The 20879-nt window shown below is 39.4% G+C and overlaps 1 protein-coding gene across 7 annotated transcripts in view; it reads left to right on the top strand.

Annotated features, from left to right (window-relative positions):
- The window catches only part of NCKAP5 (NCK associated protein 5), a 971589-nt gene that overhangs the window by 770736 nt on the left and 179974 nt on the right, over nt 1-20879 (top strand). For all 7 annotated transcript variants that reach the window (XM_045066496.1, XM_045066499.1, XM_045066498.1 and 4 more), the window contains one exon: nt 6149-6268. In XM_045066496.1, coding sequence (XP_044922431.1) covers nt 6149-6268 — 120 coding nt within the window. The remainder of the gene's footprint in view (nt 1-6148; nt 6269-20879) is intronic.

The raw sequence follows: 20879 nt of genomic DNA, 5'->3' as shown, positions 1-20879 counted from the left end.
CAAAGCAAATCTGCCAAGAGCAACCAAAAAAGCATTTTTCTGGCATATCATGAACTGGCCCAGATAAGCATCTTGAAATAACAGAGTGTACTTCTTTTTCCCAATACTGATAAAAAAAAAATTTATTTCCATGAACTTATCACTTTCTGTTAAATGTACATATACTGTCCTAGTCAAGTAATTCAATTTATCTCAGAAACCTGTGGATTCCCTTAAGACAGCAGATTGTCCCTCCTTTAGATCAATAAAGCTAAAGTGACAATATTAAACCCAGCTCACTTCCATTTATGACTCCAAATCATAGGTGCGAGGCTACAAGTGCAAGTGAAATCAATAATTCAGGCCAAACTCATATTTTTGTCTGAAATATATTTTATCTTCATTAAGTCAATTACACTCACTGAAAATGTAACTGTCCTGGTTCTTTACTGCCTTTTTTTTTTCTTTTGCCACTATCATCAAACTTGGAAGAAAACCCTTTTTCCTCTAGTCATTTTCCAGCATATCAACTTAGGCTTTGTTTGCATGTTCTTTAGGATAACCCAATATTTATATGGTGTTTTTGTTTTGGTTTGGTTTTTCGCTTTTTTTCCCAACATGGAATAAGGCTCTGTCTAATAAAATCTAGCCATGCAGCAACCAGACAGGAGCAGAGTACATTTTTTTAGCTTGTGTCTGAAAGAACTCCAGACTTCTACACATTTCCCTTGTGGAGGGGCATTCCAGCCACCTTTGTCCCCTCAGTTGGCAATGGTGTGTAGGATCCAGTTCCCGGAAGAGGGTCTGTTTATACTTGCTGTGTACCTTACAAGGAGTCAGACTCCATGTCCAGCACTTTAAATGCATGAAGTCATTTTGTTTTCATTGCAACCCTGTAAGATAGGACTAAGGAAATAGGGTTCCCATAGCTCTGATGGCAAGAAGTGGCAAAGCCTATATGTTCAATCTAGGGTTGCTGCCCTCCAAATCTTGCAACATTCAGCCTCCATGATCCCCTAGGATCACTTACTGTTTTCCCCCACTGTAGTTTGGCAGCAGAGATGAGGCTTTGGAAGTCAACAGATGGATTGAAATCCAATTATTAGATACAACCACAGGAAATAGAACAAAAGGGCAAGGGAGCCAGTGGATTTCTTAAAACTTCTGGAGCCATTGACAGTCCTGGCTAGCAAGAATATTCAGGATCTGACATGTGTGGAATCTAAACTGACTAGAGTCAAGCTTTCTCAGAATCCATCTGATCTTGGACCCCGGTATTTCACTGTTGCTGGGGGCTTTAGCGAGCATGTAATCCTGAGATGGTCAGCTAGCTATGGTAATAGGCTTAACTTACTATGATTTCATAAACTTGTTCAGCCATCACCCAGCTTAAAACTGTTTTAATTGGAATGCATTTGGGATGAAGGCTTGCAGTAGTCAGCTTGCCACAGGGCTAACCACTTCCCGTTCATTAGGGCTGGACTGATTCAGGCACACATATATGTTACTTACCTGCCTTGCCTTGTAGACATTTCACATTGAGGCCTTCGGTGAGTCTGAGAGATGGCTTTTCTTTTTACATGAATCTTAGCATCCTAGGCAAAGAAAGGGCTGTATCAGTGACAGCTGCTGAGAAGCAATGTTACCAGGAAAAAGTGGTGGGTCTTGGGGCGCCTGGGTGGCTCAGTGGGTTAAAGCCTCTACTTTCGGCTCAGGTCATGATCCCAGGGTCCTGGGATCGAGCCCCACGTTGGGCTCTCTGCTCAGCAGGGAGCCTGCTTCCTCCTCTCTCTCTGCCTGCCTCTCTGCCTGCTTGTGATCTCTGTCTGTCAAATAAATAAATAAAATCTTTAAAAAAAAAAAAAAGTGGTGGGTCTTGTGGCCATCAAGCTTCAGGGAAGGAATGAAGTGGCCCTTGAAAATCCATCTCATGGTGCCATTCTCTTGAAATTCTGTTTTGTACAGTAGCTCAGTTTATAGATAAGGAACTGATGCAAAACGGGGATAAGTTACGTCCTCAAGGTCATGTGGGTAATGAGGACCAGAGTCCAGATCCCCAACTCCCAATCTGGCGTATTCCGATACACATTGCATCTGAAAGAGCTTTATCACTATAATATCATTTTTACATGATAGAATCAGATTTAAATAATTTTCATTAAAACTCTGCTGATGTCACAGTATGTCCTGCTTCAAAGCAATCCACACTTTATTAAAATAACTTCAGCAGGGAGAGGTTTAGTTCTAAATACACTGAAGCAGTTGTACTTATAGGTACTACCCAGTAGTAGATCCAGAATCAATTTTGGCCCAAGTGCAGATGAATCTTCCCAGGATTACAGTGTCTAGATACTCAGAGAAGCTGTGGTTTGAGATCATGCAGGTGCCCAAGGTCCTGTAGACCAGTATATCACGTTGCTGAGCATATTTTGCCCTCACCTTCAGCTTTAATCGATACTCTGTTTCTGATAGTGACGAGTGGATTACAAGGAACAGGTCTGGCTACTTTCTTGAACCCACTGTACTTTCTCATACGATGTTAAATATGGTCAAACTGTTGGCTTTATTTCTCCCCTGATAAAGTCAGGTCTCTCTCTTATTTCAGGAAGGGGTCTTCTTCTTGGGGCCTGGACATAGTAGGATGTGAGAGAGAACAGAGGACCCAGCCTCCTCAGGGAGCCAATGATTGCATCTGAGTAGAGTACTCTTTGGTTTCTAACATTTTATTTGGGAAGGAGAGTCTAAGTCTCACCTCTGTCATTGTCAGGGTCGCAATAATGATGCTAGTGGACAACCTCCATGTGTCATATGCTACTTTATGTCAGCAGGTTCCTGGTGTAAGCATAGAGGACATAGAGAGCTGGCTGTCACCCTCTGTTGAAGACTCATTATAGCGGTCAGAGAGAGTGCCGTTTCTCTCTCTCTCTCTCTCTCTCTCTCTCTCTCTTTCCACCCACTTACGTGTTGTGCACATGGGCACGCATACGTGATTTTGAATACAATTTCTTGGGATGATAACTGTCCGGCATCACTGACCATCCACAGCCTGAATAAAGAGGACAAGAATGTTAGAACAACAGAGACAATGATTCTTTTAGGTCTACAGCTTCTCAAAGCAGCTCAGTTCTGTTGGTCAGTGATTGTAAGACCAAAGTCACATCCCTCCTCTCCCACGTGGTGATTTCGATGAGCCCACAGCGATGAACATTTCTCAAGGCCAATCAATTGTGTTCCTGCTAAGTGAACTTTCACCATCTTAAGTAATAGTAATGGCCGTTGAAATTTGGGTACCTGTACAAAAATCTCTATAGAGTATATTGATTTTTTTTCTTTCATTCTTTCTTTCTTCTTTTTTTTTATTTATTTTTTTTAAACCCATCTCAAGAACTCTTTCACGTTATCTCAGCTGAGCTGCAAAAAGTCATCAGTGCTGTTCCTTCCAGGTCTCCTTGCTCCCTGTAAACCCGCCCTTGTCTACTACTGCTCCCGTTTCTTCACCTGCAAATGAGAAGGATTACGTCTTGCCACCCAACGGTCCTATTAATATTTATTTACTTCACAGTCAAGTTTTATTAATTACTTAATTAGCAGTACTGAAAACAGTATTTGGGGGCAGGGAGAAATTATATGTGTGCTAGAAACAGAATGTAGAATAAATGAGACACAGACAGGGGTTGAATTCTAAATAAAGGAAAGAGCTTTAGCCTTTTAATGTAAACAGTGCCTAAGCCCCCAGAGTGGCCCCTGACAAATGGTATATGTGCTCCGGTTCACATGCACACTCCTGCCCCTGCCTTTGATGGCTTCTGCCCTCCCAGAGCTTGGAGTCAGGGCCCTTGTTCTGAACATGACATTTCTCTTCTATGCTCTGCATTTGCAGGTAGCAATCAGTTGGAAATATACTATGCCTAAACTCTACCCATTTAACTACAAAGGTGAGGAGAGTATAAGCCGTACAGTGACCCTCACCACGGCCTATTCCCTTGCCCTCCATAAGTAGAATAAATGAGTATAAGCTGGATATAATGAGGCTCTGGTTAAGCCTCCAAAGCTGGATCTGTCTAGCTTCATACAAGGTTACGGACAAGCCACTCACCTTTGTGCCTCTTGTTTAGGGCTAGGGATCAGAGCTATTGCCTCACTCTCTGTGTTGCTTATAGAGTCTTAAGTACGCCCTGAAGCTGCCCCACATCAAAATATATAGATCCACACACTGGAAGTGCTAAGAAACTTAGAGCCTCAGTCACACATCACTAGAGAATAGAATTTGTCATCGTCATCATCATCATCATCATCCTACTTAACAAAATAATCAGTTTCTTAAGTTCCTACCGTATGTGGTGTATTGCCCAGTGATGGAATAAAAGAGCCTTAGAACAGTCTGCTTGTGCTGTTGATTGTTAGGGTATCTTCTTATGCTTGCCTTTGCCATCTATTTGACAAGGTAAGTTTAGAGTATGAAAGATCAAATCGGTACAAAGGAGTGCACGCTAAATGGCCTATAAGAGGCATTGAAGGCCTATAAGAGGCATTGAAGGCCTACAGGAGTTCAGAAAAAGGAATGGTCTTTGTAGGATTCCAGATAAAAATGTCAGGGAGGAGGGGTGCCTGGGTGGCTCAGTGGGTTAAAGCCTCTGCCTTCAGCTCAAGTCATGATCTCAGGGTCCTGGGATCGAGCCCTGCCTCCGGCTCTCTGCTCAGTGGGGAGCCTGCTTCCCCCTTTCTATCTCTCTCTGCCTGCCTTTCAGCCTACTTGTAATCTGTCAAATAAATAAAATCTTACCAAAAAAAAAAAAGAAGAAGAAGAAGTCAGGGAGGAGACAGATTTTAAAATGAATGTCAGCCAGAATGCCAAAACTGGACTGGATAGAATGGCGGCAGGCAGTGTGTGTGTGGGGGGGGGGGAGTGGTCAGAAGGGAATGTGATGGCTGGAGAAGGGACAGGATGGCAGGAATGGCCGAGCCTTCAAGGACAACAAGCAGACCATTGTTCTTTATATGACAAGAGCAGAAGCATTTTTTTTTTAAGATTTTATTTATTTATTTGACAGACAGAGATTATAAGTAGGCAGAGAAGCAGGCAGAGAGAGAGGAGGAAGCAGTCTCCCACGAAGCAGAGAGCCCGATGCAGGGCTCAATCCCATGACCCTGGGATCATGACCTGAGCTGAAGGCAGAGGCCTTAACCCACCGAGCCACCCAGGCGCCCAGAGCAGAAGCATTTTTAAAAATTCTGGAAGCAGGGAAAAATCAGGTTTGACATGTAGAAAAAGATCATCTTTTGAAGAGCTTTGAATGGGGGCATTATTCTTCTTGGTCTTTCTTGAACCTCCACCAAAGAGAGTACTTGTAGTACGGACATTTAAGGACTACAAGTATCTTGATCACAAGTTCGTTTGGGAGGCAGTTCCTTGGTGGATCCCAAAGAATCCTAAATCTCCTGTGGTATAGCTTCCCTATACCACAGGAGGAGGGAAGAGGTCTCTGTGGTCTTTGAACAGTTCAAAAGAGCTGTTCCAAAAGGATGCCCAGATATGGCTCCTCAGCTTCTTGCCCAGCACCAAGATGAACCACCCCAAATACATGGAAATCCAGCAGTTCAGAGCCCAGGCAGGTTTCAAGTGGCCTTTTAAAGCTTTCATTTCAGAGTTGCTTCTCCCTCTCTAAATGCATCACTGGCTCTATTAGCCCCAGCGTTGAAAATTTCAACTTGTTTCCACAAATGACAGCAAAAGGCTCTATCAAAAGTGATAGTTTCTTTAGTTCATCAAATCTCTATTCACTGCAAAAACATTATTGTCCTTGTGGTTTGTGCTTTATGATTGCTTTTATGAAGACAGTGAAAAGGCAAAAAATATAGGTGGAAACTCAAATTGACTTTATATCGCTAACATTTACCATCTTCAAAAATAGCATGCTAGATTAATGCACTCCTGATTTTAAGGTACCTTTTTTTTTTTTTTTAAATTGGTCTTCTCTGCACATAATAATTCTGTCAGACAATGGGCTATGGAAGAAAACACTGTATGTGATTTATTCCTGGGGGCTTTGAAGGATAAAAATACTATTTTTATACTAATGTGTCTGAAATATCAGATGAAATATGGTTATAATATGCAAAAGTGTCTTTCAGTTACAGATTTTTTTTTCTTTCACTGTGTTTGTTGTAGGATCTAAGGGAGGAATGTGTAAAGTTGAAAACAAGAGTGTTTGATTTGGAACAACAGAATCGAACGTTAAGCATCCTGTTCCAACAGCGAATCAGACCAACTTCTGATCTGCTCCTCCAGGTATGTGCTTATGTGGAAAACAATCCTTGCTTCTGAAAAGATATTGACAAAAAGTTACTTTAGTTCAAAAGTTTCCAGTATCTCCATAGGCAAGGCATCATACACTGGAACCCAGATTCTTTCCCTTCTCAAGGGATGTCATTAAAATTGAGCTTCTCTTAAATGTATCTTACTTTTGAAAGCTGTGTTTAGATAAAGAAAGATATCAACAAATAATAAACAGGTAAAAGGTACCATCAGAGGTGTCCTCTAGTAAACTAAGTGAAACTGTGGAATGGAGTCAGGAAATAATTGATTGCTTTGGGGTCTTGTATTAGTGATCTTGCATTCTATGATAAGCAAGGACGGGTTTTATGTGATTTCTTTCTTTATTCAGTGTATTTTATGTTCTTTATTCAAGTACATTTCTTTATTTCATTCTCTCTAATCAAAAATTCTGCTGGGTTTTTTTTCCCTTTCATATCTGTCTTCATGCAGAATTCCTCCTCACACACAATTCTTCCTATATTCTGCCTCAGTGTTTTTCAGGTTCTCCTTGTCTAAAAGCTCTCACTGAACTTTTTCTTGACTTTCCTTTATAACATGCAAAGTTGTGGAAAGTCAAGCTATTGGAATCATTTTGGATGATGTCCCTGACAAAACACCAGAGAATATACCTGACTTCAGGAAGACACATGAATTGGCAAAGGGAGCTGGGAGGCTGATCTTTGCTGTGTCCTGGGGTTTTTTAATCCTGTTAATGTGTATATTTGCTCAAATAAGCTCCCAAGAGCCTTGCTTAGAGCCCTTCTTAGGCTAATATACCAAACGGTAAGTAAGGTTTCACAGTGACAACGTATGAAAACTAAACCCCAGCTGCCGGGCCTGGTTGCCTGAGCAAAAGAGAAGAGACAGAGGTATCCTCTAACCTCTACTGCCCAGCACTGCCACTAAACGCATGGTGCTGAGGAAATAGAAAACTAAATGAAAATTAAGTTTCTATGTCAAACTAGCCACATTGGAAGTGTTGAAAAGCCTCATAGAGACGGCAGCCGCCATACTGGCTGATGCATATGCAGAACTTTTCCATTGCCATTGGAGGTTCTACAGGACAACACTGTTCCTGATGGCTGGGCCAGGGCTGCTCATTTACCATCTGCACTTTGGCATGAACATCTTTCCTTGACTCCTCAGGGAAATAACAAGAAATTGCCATTCATTTCATTGAAAGAAAGATGCTCGATAAAGCCCAACATCAAAAGTATAATTTTTCCCCCAAATTTAAATAAAGCAAATCTCTCAATTGTATAGTAGTTCTCATCTTCTAAATTAACCTCCCCTCTGCTTTATCTGTTAAAGCATAATTCATAATTTAGGACTCAAAAATTATGCAGAAAAAAATTGTCTATCTCTATTCTCTTTCCTGGTTCCAACCACAAGAAATGTTTGTCAGAGAGAGTCTTGCCTCTGTTAAAAAGTTGTATTTCTTTTGCTCTCTTATATCAAGATCCAATATTATAATTACTTTCAACAGCTGTTGCATGTTCATGAATTTTTTCCATTTTGCTTGGTTTAACTTCAGGCTTTTCTGGAACAATGTTTAAGGATCCGTAGTCCCGGTTTATGAACCATGATGGCTTATTTCCATAATAAACACATGTGCCATAGATGTTTAAACTTTTTCATTGGCTGTCACAAATTTCTGAAATCCATATCCAAATGGCAGGAAATGGTGTGTACGCTAACAATAGAACTCAGTGTTTATTCACTGGGTATTTTCAGCCAACACACTTTATATTCCTCCCCAAATAGTCTTCTCTTCCAGGAGCCATTCTAATTTAAATAACATTTCTGAAAGATGGGCTGTTAATAGTTCTGTAAAGAATGGTAGAAAGTGGGCTGCTTGTCCTCTACCATCTACAGCTCACAGTTCTGTAAAGAATGGTAGAAAGTGGGCTGCTTGTCCTCTACCATCTACAGCTCACAGTCACAGAAAGATGGAGTTGCTGGCTTTTTAGAGGGTCTGTTAATTATGTGGCTTGTGATTTTTTTAATTTTCTGGCGGCACAAATACATACTGTGGAGTACTGGCTACAGCAAAAGCAATCGATGCTTGCTTCGCACCTATGGAAGCTTTATAATTATCTGTTGAATGGAATAATGAATAAATGATACAAATTTATTCTGCAAGTTGGTAGTTATTTTGCGTACATGTAAGGGAAGTTTATGCCCTCTCTTCTTCTGAACTTTTCCTGTCTCGTGTGCATGCTTTGGGAGGACTCAGTCATGTCATCAAGCCCAGACTATTTGAGGGTGTGGCTTTCGGGCGCAGCCAATCTACCAGTGTACCTGCTCCCAAATATTATTGAACTTTCAGCATCTGCCCATAGACTGGAGATTCAGTACCATAGATTTCTAAGTAGTTTTCTGCTTATCTTAGATGCCTTATCTTATCTTAGGTGTCATCTGCTGAATACAGCCTAACAGTTATCTACAATCTGGAGTGCCCTCTTGAAGAGAAATATAGAAAGAGTGTTGAACCCACTGTGATTTTAGGAGATAGCTTGTGAAAAGTAAACAAGAAAATAATTTATAAGAACCAGTCTTTGTCTCTTAAAGATAGTAAGAAGTTGTCACTTGGATATTATTTAGCGCCTTGTTTTTTTTTTTTTGCTTTTTCCCCCCTTTTTTTTGTATAGGAGAAACAAAAAGTCATAGTTCTATGGATTAGTTGATGAAGTCTGGGAAATTTGCAAAGGGAACCAAATCCATGCTGAGGGAAAAAAAAACAAGGTCTAACCTGAAAATGAAAATCAAGAATGGCACTAATCTTTTGTGGCAATTCCAGTTTCTAGAGTGGTATCTCTGGGACTGGGGGTGGTAACAAATCAAAGTAACAAGGCCCTTTGTATTAAAATCAGTGATTTGAGCTAAATTCCAAAGAATTGAGAGGTTAGTATAGCAAATAAAATCCCAAAGGAATGCTCTTAATGGAACCCGATTCCCTAATTAACCTTATTTGAATCTACTGGCCAGATTAGCCAATGCTCACCATTTCTTCTTATAAATCATGTCAAACAAGACTCAGTTCCTCAAATATAGGCAACTAATAGAGTTCTCCGCTAAGTATACTTTCTTCTCTTACCAGGTGGGTTGAATGCTCACCAAAAATGGAGTCATCTTTGTAACTCATTATGTTTCTGCAAGTAGTATTTATGGCGATTATATCATTTTTAACTACTATATAAACCGATGAAATGCGATACCCAAAGAATTATTTATATAAAACAAAGTTCAGTGCTTCAAAACCATCTATAAAGGCGAGTCACTAAATAAATGTTTATGAGCAAATGAAATATAGGTACCTAACTAAAAAAATTGTGGGAGCTGGAGAATAATATTAAACATAGAGGCATTCTGCATGCAAATTGTTTCCCAAGTGATTTGAAGTTCTTGTTACACTCTTAAGAAAATCCAAAACAAAGACATATGCATAAACAATGCATAAAGCATGTGTTTGATGCCTCTCCCCCACCCAAAAAAGCCAAACAAAACAGACTCTAATAATAGGATCCCTAGGCAAAGAAGAAGCCTTGGCCCTACCAACAGTGTTATTTAAAAATGCATAGTGTTTCCCACATATCAGACACTTTTCTACAGCCTTTAAGGAGCTCGCCAATGTCATCTCCATTACAATCCAATGAGGCAGGCAGTATCCTTGCATCCATTTTTAAAATGGGGACACTCAGGCACGAAGTCCCCCAGCTGGTAATTGAACGAGTGGGAATCAAAACCAGTGATCCGGCTCAGGTCCCTCCCGTCCACCTCTCTTCTAAGCTCCCTCTGCAGGGAACACAAATGAGGATAAGGAACATTTTTTCTGATTCTGTATTCTGACATTTTGATTAACCAAGCCACTTGTGATCAAGTCAGATCAGAGGGCTTCTGCGGTGAAATCTCAACAAGAAGACTACCGTATTTACACAGTTCTGAAAGACTCTTGATTTGTGGCATCCATGATTTTCCCCTCTCCTGTGGGTTCTGCTTTGGTTTTATTTTAGACACCTCTGTTATCATTATTCTCATAAAACGTAATATTCTCTCTCTCTCTCTCTTTTTTTTTGCTGAACACAGTTTTTTGTTTTTTCTTTTCCTTCTCATCTGATATTTCAAAGGGTCCTATACCCATATCCTTAGGCCAAGATAGAGAGAAAAGAATGTTATAGTGTAGATTATTCACACAAACAGTTGGGAATCTGACAGCTTAGAACCAAAGTGTAAACATTTGCTGTCACTTCTTAGAGTGCTCTTTGTTTTGAGGTGGTTTTTTTTTTTTTTTTTTTTGGCTTGCTAGTGTTTTGTTTTATGGTATTATTTTATATGAGATGAGAAGACTTAAAAATCCTACTGTACTTCTGATTGATTCTTTTCTTCCCTAAATCTTTATGTTCACAGCATAAATCTATTCATGAGACTGACTTAGCGGGATACGACACAATACACTCCCTTTTCCTCACCTATCCACAAGCCACGAATCTGAATCTCTGAGACTTAACCCAAGTGCTGCCATCTTTCAGGGGCCTTCCAGGGTCAGAGCAGTTCTCCTGGAACTTTCCCTGCACTGAAACTCCTAGAGTATTGATGACCCATCCCACATAGTTCAGCAGGCCATGGTTCTCTATGGAATTCTGGACTCTTAGTCTCTTGTAGCAGATATGGTGGAGATCATGCAGTGCAGCTGTGAGAACTGGGAATTCCATGTTTCATTTCACTTAATTTATGATTAATCTCTGTGAGGGCAAGAACTCTGCGGAATGTTGCCTTTTACCTCCCACTGAGGTTATCGCTGCTCATAGTATGTATTCATTGTATATTATTGATGGTTTAGCACTTAATTACATACATTTTTATGGGATAGAGTTTTTAGCGGGACAAAATTTTGTTTTTGGTATATAGCAATCTCAGTGCCCTTATTATTTTTTCTTCTAGACTTATTAAGATATAATTGCTGTAACATTGTATAGGTTTAAAATGTATAATAGAATATTTGATATATGTAATTATTATGAAATAATCACCACAATGAGTTAACAGCCAACACTTCATATCCTTGGAATTTTTTTTTCTTGTGATGAGAACATTTAAGTTCTACTTACTTAGCAGCTTTCTAATACACAGTATAGTGTTGTCAACTCTAGTCACCATGCTGTACATTATATATCCAGGATTTATTTGTAACTGGAAGGTTTGACCACCTTCACCAGTTTCCCCCACATTGCCATTCTCAACCTGGGGCAACCACCAATCTCTTCTCTGTTTCTATGAGTTCTGTTTTATTAGATACCTCACATAAATAAGATAATACAGTATTTGTCTTTTTCTGTTGTAGCATAATGCCCTCAACGTCCATCCGTGTTGTCACAGATGCCTGGATTTTTTGTGTATGACTGAGTAATATTCCATATGTCACACCTTGTCCATTCATGTACAAGTGGATTGTGTGCATATTTGTGTGTGTGTTTATCACATTTTTTATTTCATTCACCTATTAATGAACACTTAATCGATTAATTAATACTGAAATGAACATGAGCTGAATTAGTTAGTAATGAAATGAACATGAGTGTGCAGATACCTCCTTGAGATAATGATTTTGTTTCCTTTGCATATATGCCCAGAAGTTTTTGAATCATATTGTTTTATGTTCAACATTTTAAGGAATGTCCATGCTATTTCCATAAAGCCTGTCACAATTTACACTCCTTCCAACAGTACCTCCTCATCAGCACTTGTTATTTCTTATCTTTAGATAATACTCATTCTAACAGGCGTCAGATGATATCCTGTGGTTTTGATTTGCATGTCACTGGTGATTAATGATATCAAGAGGCTTTCCAAATACTTGTTGGCTATTTGAATATCTTCTTTGGAAAAATGTCTATTCGGGTCCTTTATCCATTTTTAAATGAGGTTATTTGATTCTTGGCCATTGGGTTGTATGAGTTTGCTATCTCTGTATTCTAGATATTAACCCCTTATCAGAAGCTTGGTTTGCAAAGGTTTGCTTCCATTCCATAAGTTGTCTTTTCTTTTTGTTGATCATTTGTTTTGCTGTGAAGAATCATTTTAGGTTGATGTAGTCTCACTTGTTCCTTTTTGATTCTGTTGCTTGTGCTTCAGGTTTCATATCCAACAAATCATGGCCCGGATCAGTTTCAAGGAGGTTATTCACAGTCTTTGCTCCTAGGATTTTATTGGTTCTGGCTCTTACGTTTAAACTTTAACCCATTTCAGGTTAATTTTGTACGTGGTATCAAATAGTATTTTTGTTTCATTCTTTTGCATGTTAATATTCAATTTTCTCAGCACCATTTATTCAAGACTGTATTTTCTCCAGTGAGTGTTCTTCACTCCTTTGACTATCTTTAGTTGACCATATATACATGGGGTTTTTTAGGGGGGTGGTCTCTCAGTTTTGTTCCATTAGTCTGTATGTTTTTATGCCAATATCATTTTATATTGACTACTATGATTTTGTAATATATTTGAAATCTGGAATTGTGATGCCTTCAGCTTTGTTCTTTTTTCTTAAGATTATTTTAGCTACCTAGAGTCCTTTGTGGTTCTAAACTAACTTAGGATTTTTTTTTCTATTTCTGTAAAAAAAAGTCACTGAAATCTTGATAGAGATTTTATTGAATCTCTACATGGTTTAGGTTAATAAGGACATTTTAACAAAATTAGCTTCACCAGCCCAAGAACACAAGATATTTTTCCATTTATTTGTGTTTCCTTCAATTTCTTTCATTAGTGTTTAGTAGTTTCATGTGTAGAAATTTTCGCCTCCTTGGTTAGATCCATTCCCAAGTATTTTATTGGTTTTATGCTATTGTTAATGGGATTATTTTATTTATTTATTTTTCAGATAATTCATTGTTAGTGTATAGAAATGCTACTGACTCTTTTTTATGTTGGTTTTGTATCCTGCAACTTTACTGAATTCATTGATTAAGTCTAATTGCTTTTTGGTGGAGTTTTTAGGATTTTCTATATGTAAAATCACATCATCTGCAATTAGAGACTGTTTTACTTTGTTCTTTCTGATTCTGATGGTTTTCATTTCTCTTTCTTATCTGAGTGCTCTGGTTAGACTCCCTGTACTCTATTGAATAAGAGTGGTGAGGGTGGGCACACTTCTTTTGTGCTTAATCTTAGGGAAAAAAAAAAAAATTGGTCACTAAGTACAACATTAGCTTTAAGCCTGTCATATGTTGCCTTTATTATGTAGAGGTATATTCCTTCTACACCCAGTTTGTTGAGAGTTCTTATTATGAAAGAACATGAAATTTTATCAAGTGTTTTTTCTGTCCCTACTGAGATGATCATATAATTTTATCTTTTATTTTATTAATGTGATGTAGCACTTTTATTGATTCTCATATGCTGAGCCATTCTTGCATTTCAGGGATCAATCCCAGCTGGTCATGGAGTATGATCTGTTTTATGTGCTGTTGGATTATTTTGCAAGTATTTTGTTGAGAATTTTTGCACCAATGTTCATCAGGGACATTGCCTACTGTTTTCTTTTCTGGTACTGCCTTTATCTTTGATATCTTGGTAATCTAGCTTCATAAAATGATTTGGGGAGTGGTTCAGTACGCTCCAATTTTTTTGGAAGAGTTTGGGAAAAATTGGCATTAATTCTTCTTTAAGTGTTCAGTAAAATTCACCAGCAAAAACTCTGGTCCTAGGCTTTTCTTTGTTGGGAGATTTTGGACTATTGATTCAATCTCTATTCATTACTGGTCTTTTCAGATTTTCCACTCATGATTCAACTATAATAGGTTTCATATTTCTCAACATTTTTTCCTGTTTTTTTTAATAGGTTGTCCAATCTATTGACATATAACCGTTCATAGTAAATGGAATATAATCGTTCATAATGATCTCTTATGATCCTTAGTATTTCTGTGTTATGATTTATAATGTCTCCTCTTTCATTTACAATTTGTTTGATTTGGGTCCTCTATCTTTTTTTTTTTTCATGGCTAATCCAGGTAAATATTTATCAATTTTATTTTTTCAAAGAACCATCTTAGTTGTGTTAATCTTTTGTATTGTTTTCCTGTTCTCTATTTCACTTATTTCTGTTCTAATCTTAATCATTTCCTTCCTTCTGCTAACTTTGGGCTCAGTCTCTCTCTCTCTTTTTTTTTTTTTTTAGTTCCTTGAGATTTAATGTTAGATTATTTATTTGAGATTGTTCTTTTTCCTTGATGTATGTGTTCATCACTGTAAAATTTCCTCTTGGAACTGCTTTTGTGGTGGCCTATAAGTATTGATATGTTGTATTTTCATTTGTGTTTGTCTCAAGATACCTTTTTAGTTTATCTTTTGAGTTCTCCTTTGATCCATTGGTTGTTCGGGAGCATATTGTTTAATTTTCATGTAGTTGTGAATTTCTAGTTCTCTTCCTGTTACTGATTTTTAGTTTCATACTAATGTGGTCAGGGGAAAAAAAAAAACTTGAATGATTTCCATATTCTTAAATTTGCTAAGACTTGTTTTGTTGCCTCACATTTGATCTATCCTAGAAAATGTTCCCCATGTGCTTAAGAATAATGTATATCCCGCTGTTGTTGGATGGAATATTCTATGTGTGTTAGGCCTATTTTGTCCCGTGTGTTGTACAAATCTGCTATTTCTTTATTGATTCTTTGTATGTATGATCTATCTATTGTAGAGAATGGAGTATAGAGGTTCTCTAATATTGCACGCTATCTCTCTGCCTTTAGTTCTGTTAATATGTCTTTTACATATTTGGGTGTTTTAATGCTGGGAGTTTAATATTTACAGTTATTATATATTCTTGATGGATTGACCCCTTTATAATGCCCTATATAATGCCCTTATTTGTCTCTTTTGACGATTTTTAGCTTAAAGTTTACTTTGTCTTATATAAATATAGCTACTCCTGCTTTTTTTTTTTCCTGGTTTGCCATATTTAAAATATCTTTTTCTGTCTCTTTACTCTCAGTCTATGTGTGTCTTTAAAATCAAAGTAAGACTTTTGTAGGCAACATATCATTAGATTTTTTTTTTTAAGAAAATCCATTCACCCATTCTAAGTCTTTTAATTAAAGATTTTAATCCATTCATGTTTAAAGTAATTATTAATATCTAGGGACTTCCTATTGCCATTTTATTGTTTTCTGATTTTGTAGATACTTTGTTCCTTGCTTCTTATCTTGCAGTCATCGTTTGTGATTTGTTGATTTCTTGTAACAATATGCTTTCCTCCTTTATGATCTTTTGTGTAACTGCTATAGGTTTTTCCTTTGTGGTTACCATGAGGCTTATATGAAATATTTTGTATTTATAATATCCTATTGTAAGCTGATAACAACTTAACTTGGATAGCAAAGAGAAACTTTATACTTTCTCTTCTCCCCCTTACAGTTCCCTTAGTTTTATATTGTATATTCAATAACAAATTGTTGTCCTTATGGTTATTTTCAATGCATTTTCTTTTACTTTAAAACCAGAGTTGTGGGTGAACTATGCACCACCCCTACAATATTAGAATCTGTCTCTGACTTTATATTTATCATTATCAGTGAATTTTACACATATAGTTATATATTTTTACAATGTTAATTAGCATAATTCCACATAAAGAACATCTTTTAGCATTTCTTTTAAGACAGGTTTGGTGGCAATGAACTTCCCCAACTTTTGTTTGTTAAGGAAAGTTTTTATCTCCTTCATTTCTGAAGGATAGCTCTAATAGGTTTAAGTTTTTCTTTCAATATATTTAATATATCATGCTATTTTTCTCCGAATTTGCAAAGTTTCTATTGAGAAATTCATCCATGGTTGTGTGGAGCTCCCAGGCATGTGACATGTCACTCTTCTCTTGCTATTTCCAAAATTATCTGTTTGTCTTTGACTTGAAAAGTTAATTATTATGTGTCTCAGTGTAGCCTTTTCATGTCCAACCTATTCAGGATTTTTTGGTCTCATGAATTTGGCTATCCATTTCTCTCCCTAGGTTTGGGAAGTTTTCAACCATTTTTGATTTGAACATATTTTGTTTTTTTTCTCCTTATATTCTCTTCTGGAATTCTCATAAGGTGTATATTGTTATTAGCCCTGTAAGTGCTATAGGTTTTCTTCATCCTTTTTCTTTCCTTTTTTTTTTCTTTTTGCTTCAATGATTAGATAATTTCATACAATATATTTTCCAGTTTACTAATTTTTCTTCTACTTAGTTGAGTCTGTTGTTGAAGCTCTTTGTTGAATTCCTCAGTTATTGTATTCTTCAGCTTTATAATTTCTGTTTTTTTTAATGGTTTCTTCTTTGTTGAACTTCTCATTTTGTTTATTTATTGTATCCCTAATTTTCTGTAGTTGACTGTGTGTTCCTGTAGTTTACTAAACTTCCTTAAGAGGATAATTCTGAATTATTTGTCAGCTTATAGATCTTTATTTCTTCAGGGATAGTTATTAAAGCTTTAGTGTTTATTTTTGTGCTGTCATATTTATCTGATTATGGACCTTGATGTCTTTCATTAGTGTCTGTACATTTGAGTGAGTGGTCTCATCCTCCAGACTTTACAGGTTTGCTTTGGCAGACACAGTTCTTCACTAGTCAGCTTATCTTAGGTTTCAGAATAGGTCAGCTAGTAACATTCGTGGAAAAGTGGGGCTTGCTATTGGGGTGTCTGTTTGAGTTAGGCACTGTTCTAGATCCTAGATGGGGGGTGCCACTGGCTAGGAATAGTTGGATAGGACTGCTGGCTTGGTTACCTTCCAAAATGCAGCTGTAGGTTGGGCTCCACAGTTGCCCATATTTGCTGGTCCGGCTTTCTAATTGGGTTGGAGTGGGGGCTGTATACAGCAGTTGAGGAGGCCTGTGAATATGCTTCCGTGGCTGGGAAAGTTGTTATACCATGTTGGTTCTGGCCCAGAATCAGGAAGAGCTAACCACTGAGCTCCCTGGTCAGACAGGATCATCCGCTCTGCTGATGGGCAGAGCTTCTGGCTGGGTTCTCTGAGTGCCACCACAAAGCATGGCTCTACAGTGGGCCATGCAGCCCCCAGTGCTCTGGTTATACTTCCTGGTGGTGAGACAGAGGGCTATACACAGCAGTAGGTGGGGTCATGAGCCCACTTCCTTGTCTGGCTGGTGCAGCGAAACAGGTTTCAAGGTTGGCATAACTCACTGACCAAGGACCCAAATGAGGCATAACTGTACACCAAGTTCTCTGGCCAGATGAAGCCACCAGCTGGGCTCTGCAGATGGTAAGAGCTGCTGGCTGACCTCTCTGATCAAATGCCATTATAAGTGGGATTGTATGATAGGCTACACAGCTTCCCAGGTGCTCTGGGTAGGTTTCCTGATCAGGTGGAGCTGGAAGCTACAGTGGTAATTAGGGCTACAAATTTCCTTGCCTGGCTGGGTGGAGTAGCAGAACAGACCCAGAGGCCAGTACAGCTCATTGTTTGGGGACCAAAATCAGGCAGAACTATATATTGAGTTCCCTGGCCTGATGGGGTCACTATCTTGTCTCTGCAGATAGGCAAAGCCACCAGCTGGAATCTCAGACACCACTGCAGGGGGGAACTTGGACTGCCCAGATCCAAGCACTGGTGGCTGTAAAGCATGCCCCTCTTTTCTATCTCCATCTCATCTCCAGTGCCCAAACTCCACAGATTCCTGCAGTCTCCATGGGATGAGACCCAAGTGAACCTCCCAGGAAGAGACCCACAATGCTAGGCAGCCTACATATCCACCTCAGACATTTTTTCTCCCAGTGGAGAAACCATAGGCCCCAAGAGCCATCTTGGGGCAGTGGTCTGGTACCCTTTTGGACAGGTAGCAGTCAGCGTGTGGCTGTTCCTTTTACCCTTTTGATGTGGTCCTTCTTGGTCTCTGTAGTCCAAAGTGGTTCTTCAACCTCACGCCTGTCTTTGGGGTTTTTCGGAGTCGTGTCCTATCCACTGATGGTTGGTCTTCTGGTGAGGAGGACTGAGGTCGAGAACAACCTCTGTCACCATTTGATGTCATTATTGAGGGGGATGTTTCTAATTGCAATAAGATTGTAATCTTAGTTTGAAGACTATGCCTTTTTCTGTCCACTTAGATGTGTTTTTCTATTAATTTCCCTGTTGCTAGGTACCCAATTCATATTTGTAATCCTTTAAAAAATGATTTATTTATTTCAGAAAGAAAGAGCACGAGGTACAGGGAGGGCAGAGGCATAGGGAGAAGCCGGTTCCCGCTGTGCAGGGAGCCCAGCGCAGGGCTCAGTCCCAGGACCCCGGGATCACAACCAAGGAGAAGGCAGATGATTAACCAACTAAGCCATCCAGATCCTCTTTAATCCTTTTCTTTATTTTTGAGGGGCAGAGGGCTTTTTTTTGTTTTGTTTTATTTTGTTTTGTTTTGTTTAGGCGTTTACACTCCTTGCTACCTTAGAACCTGTGATTGCATAGTGAACACATCCTTGCAGAGCTACCTGGAACTTGAACTATCCGTTAATAACCAACAAGACTTTATCTTCTGGAGGGCATTTGGCCAGTCTGAGAATTAGAAACCTTCTACTATGTTCGATGTTCAAAGTGTGTATTTGCTTTTGAAGAGGTATACACATCTGCTTCTAAGGCACTTTCTAAATATACACAGTTGAAGTGAGACGTGAGATGGAAAGGAGAAGAGGAGACGTCGGAATAACACAGAGTAGTAAGGGAAGAGCAGGTGACTGCACACAGGGCTGGGTAGAATGTGGCACAATGGTTCTTCAGTTCTGGGGGTGGAAACTTTTCATTTGGATGGATCAGTGCCTCTCTTGAGCCACAGCTAAATGGAGTTAGGAGAAGAGGCCAAAAGACAAAGCAAAACAAAACAAAATCCATCCCTATTTAGAATAGCCACCGGGCTTCCCACACTGCTAAGATGCACATTTGCCTCATGAGTTTCTGAAATTGACCAGCTCTTTCCTTGCGAAGCTTACATGCCAGGCATAGAGGTGGCCTCTGCTCTGCCCTACAGACCTGGGATCTAATTTAGAGAGACCCACAGGGTGACGGGAGGAGCAGACCAGTGATGTTGGAGGGATGGTGAGTGACACCAGGACCCAGATGGCCGAGTACCACCAGCCGTGATCTGTTATCCTGCAAGATCAGAGGACTTCGGTGGCTTCATTGTGGGCATCTATCGGACCTGAAAACATAGAAGGAATGTGCAGCAGGGACTCTCGCTCATGTCATAAGCCCTAGGAAGGGTATTCACTTGTCTGAAGCACAAAAAGTGGCCTTTCTGAACGGTAAAGGACACTTTGAAAGATCACACAGCCTCTACAGGGCAAGGCTTTCAATTATTAGATGCCCCACACAAGGTTGGTTTGGGATCAAGTAAGAGCAGCAGAGAATATGGGAAAGAGCCTTCAGGGTTATGGCAAGATGTCATTTCTCCTATCTTCAGCAGGCATCCAAAACCCTCTATAGACTCACTTCACCCTCAATGGCTTCATCTCTCTCTCTCCCTCCCTCTCTCTCTCTCTTTCCTGTCTTTTCTGACACAAATTCTTTACTCTAGCCAAGCAGAAATATACTCCACAGAGCATGACATAGGTTTTCCTTCAACTATTCCATTTTGTATGTCATTCCTGTGTCCAAAATGCTACTCCTCCCACCCCGTTCATCCACCCCTGCCATTCCTTTTATTTCATTTAATAAACCTGAGGCACCAAAAGTAATTCAGGGCTAGGAATTGGGTGGTGAATTGCATTTCTTCAATAGCCGTGGTCCACAAGTTCCATGGAGAAGATGGTGATGTGGTGAGGGGCACATGCAAGGTCCTAGGGGCAGCACAGCAGGGACGGGGACTGCCTACAGCGTATCAGGGGCTTGGGGATGGCCTGACACAGGAGATAATGCCTCCATGTGAGTCTAGAAGGCAGAGTCTACATTTGTGAGGTAGACGAGGGAGAAGACAAGTACAACCCAGAAGAAACAACCTGCGCAAGGATGTGAAGGCATGAGGAAGTCTGTCTCTTCCTTCCCACCGTGTTGGATAGCCGTGCACTTTGGAAGGGCTCCAGAAAGAGAATCACACCCCCCACCCCTCTCAGCGTCCTGTGCTCACCTTGCTTAGCAGTTTCCAGCCTGTATCAATATGTCACTTTGTATATATGCTGAATTTGTTTTCATACATATTTGCTTTTCATTCCCAAGTCAGTTGAGGAGTATTTTCTATTTTTGTTTTTTGTCTTTTGTCTATGTAAGACCCAGGCTTCTCAGTCCATACGTCATGACTGAACATTGTATTATGACGTGCTTCCTGTCCACATTACGTTGTTATCAGGGGTACAGGTGGTCTGTTATAAGGAAGTCAGGGCGCAACTCCTCGTCTTTATTCACTTGATTTAGCTTTTATCTTCAGAGGGACCAGGGCCTTGCCTTAGTGACCTGTGAATTTTCTCAACACATAACTTAAACAAAAATGAGCCTCAGTAAATGTGGAGTGAATGAAGGACTGAGAGAACCTCTGGGACGCATGAAAGGCTTGCCATAAAGGGGGTTAGAAGGAAGTGGCTTCACAAATGAGGTGGCCATGATGGAGGAAGGA

This window comes from Mustela putorius, unplaced genomic scaffold, assembly GCF_011764305.1.
Source record: "Mustela putorius furo isolate JIRA1106 unplaced genomic scaffold, ASM1176430v1.1 tig00003867_pilon_pilon_pilon, whole genome shotgun sequence".
NCBI classification, from domain to species: domain Eukaryota; kingdom Metazoa; phylum Chordata; class Mammalia; order Carnivora; family Mustelidae; genus Mustela; species Mustela putorius.
Note: the sequence above shows the minus strand (reverse complement) of the source record. Positions and strands in the feature narration are given on the sequence as shown.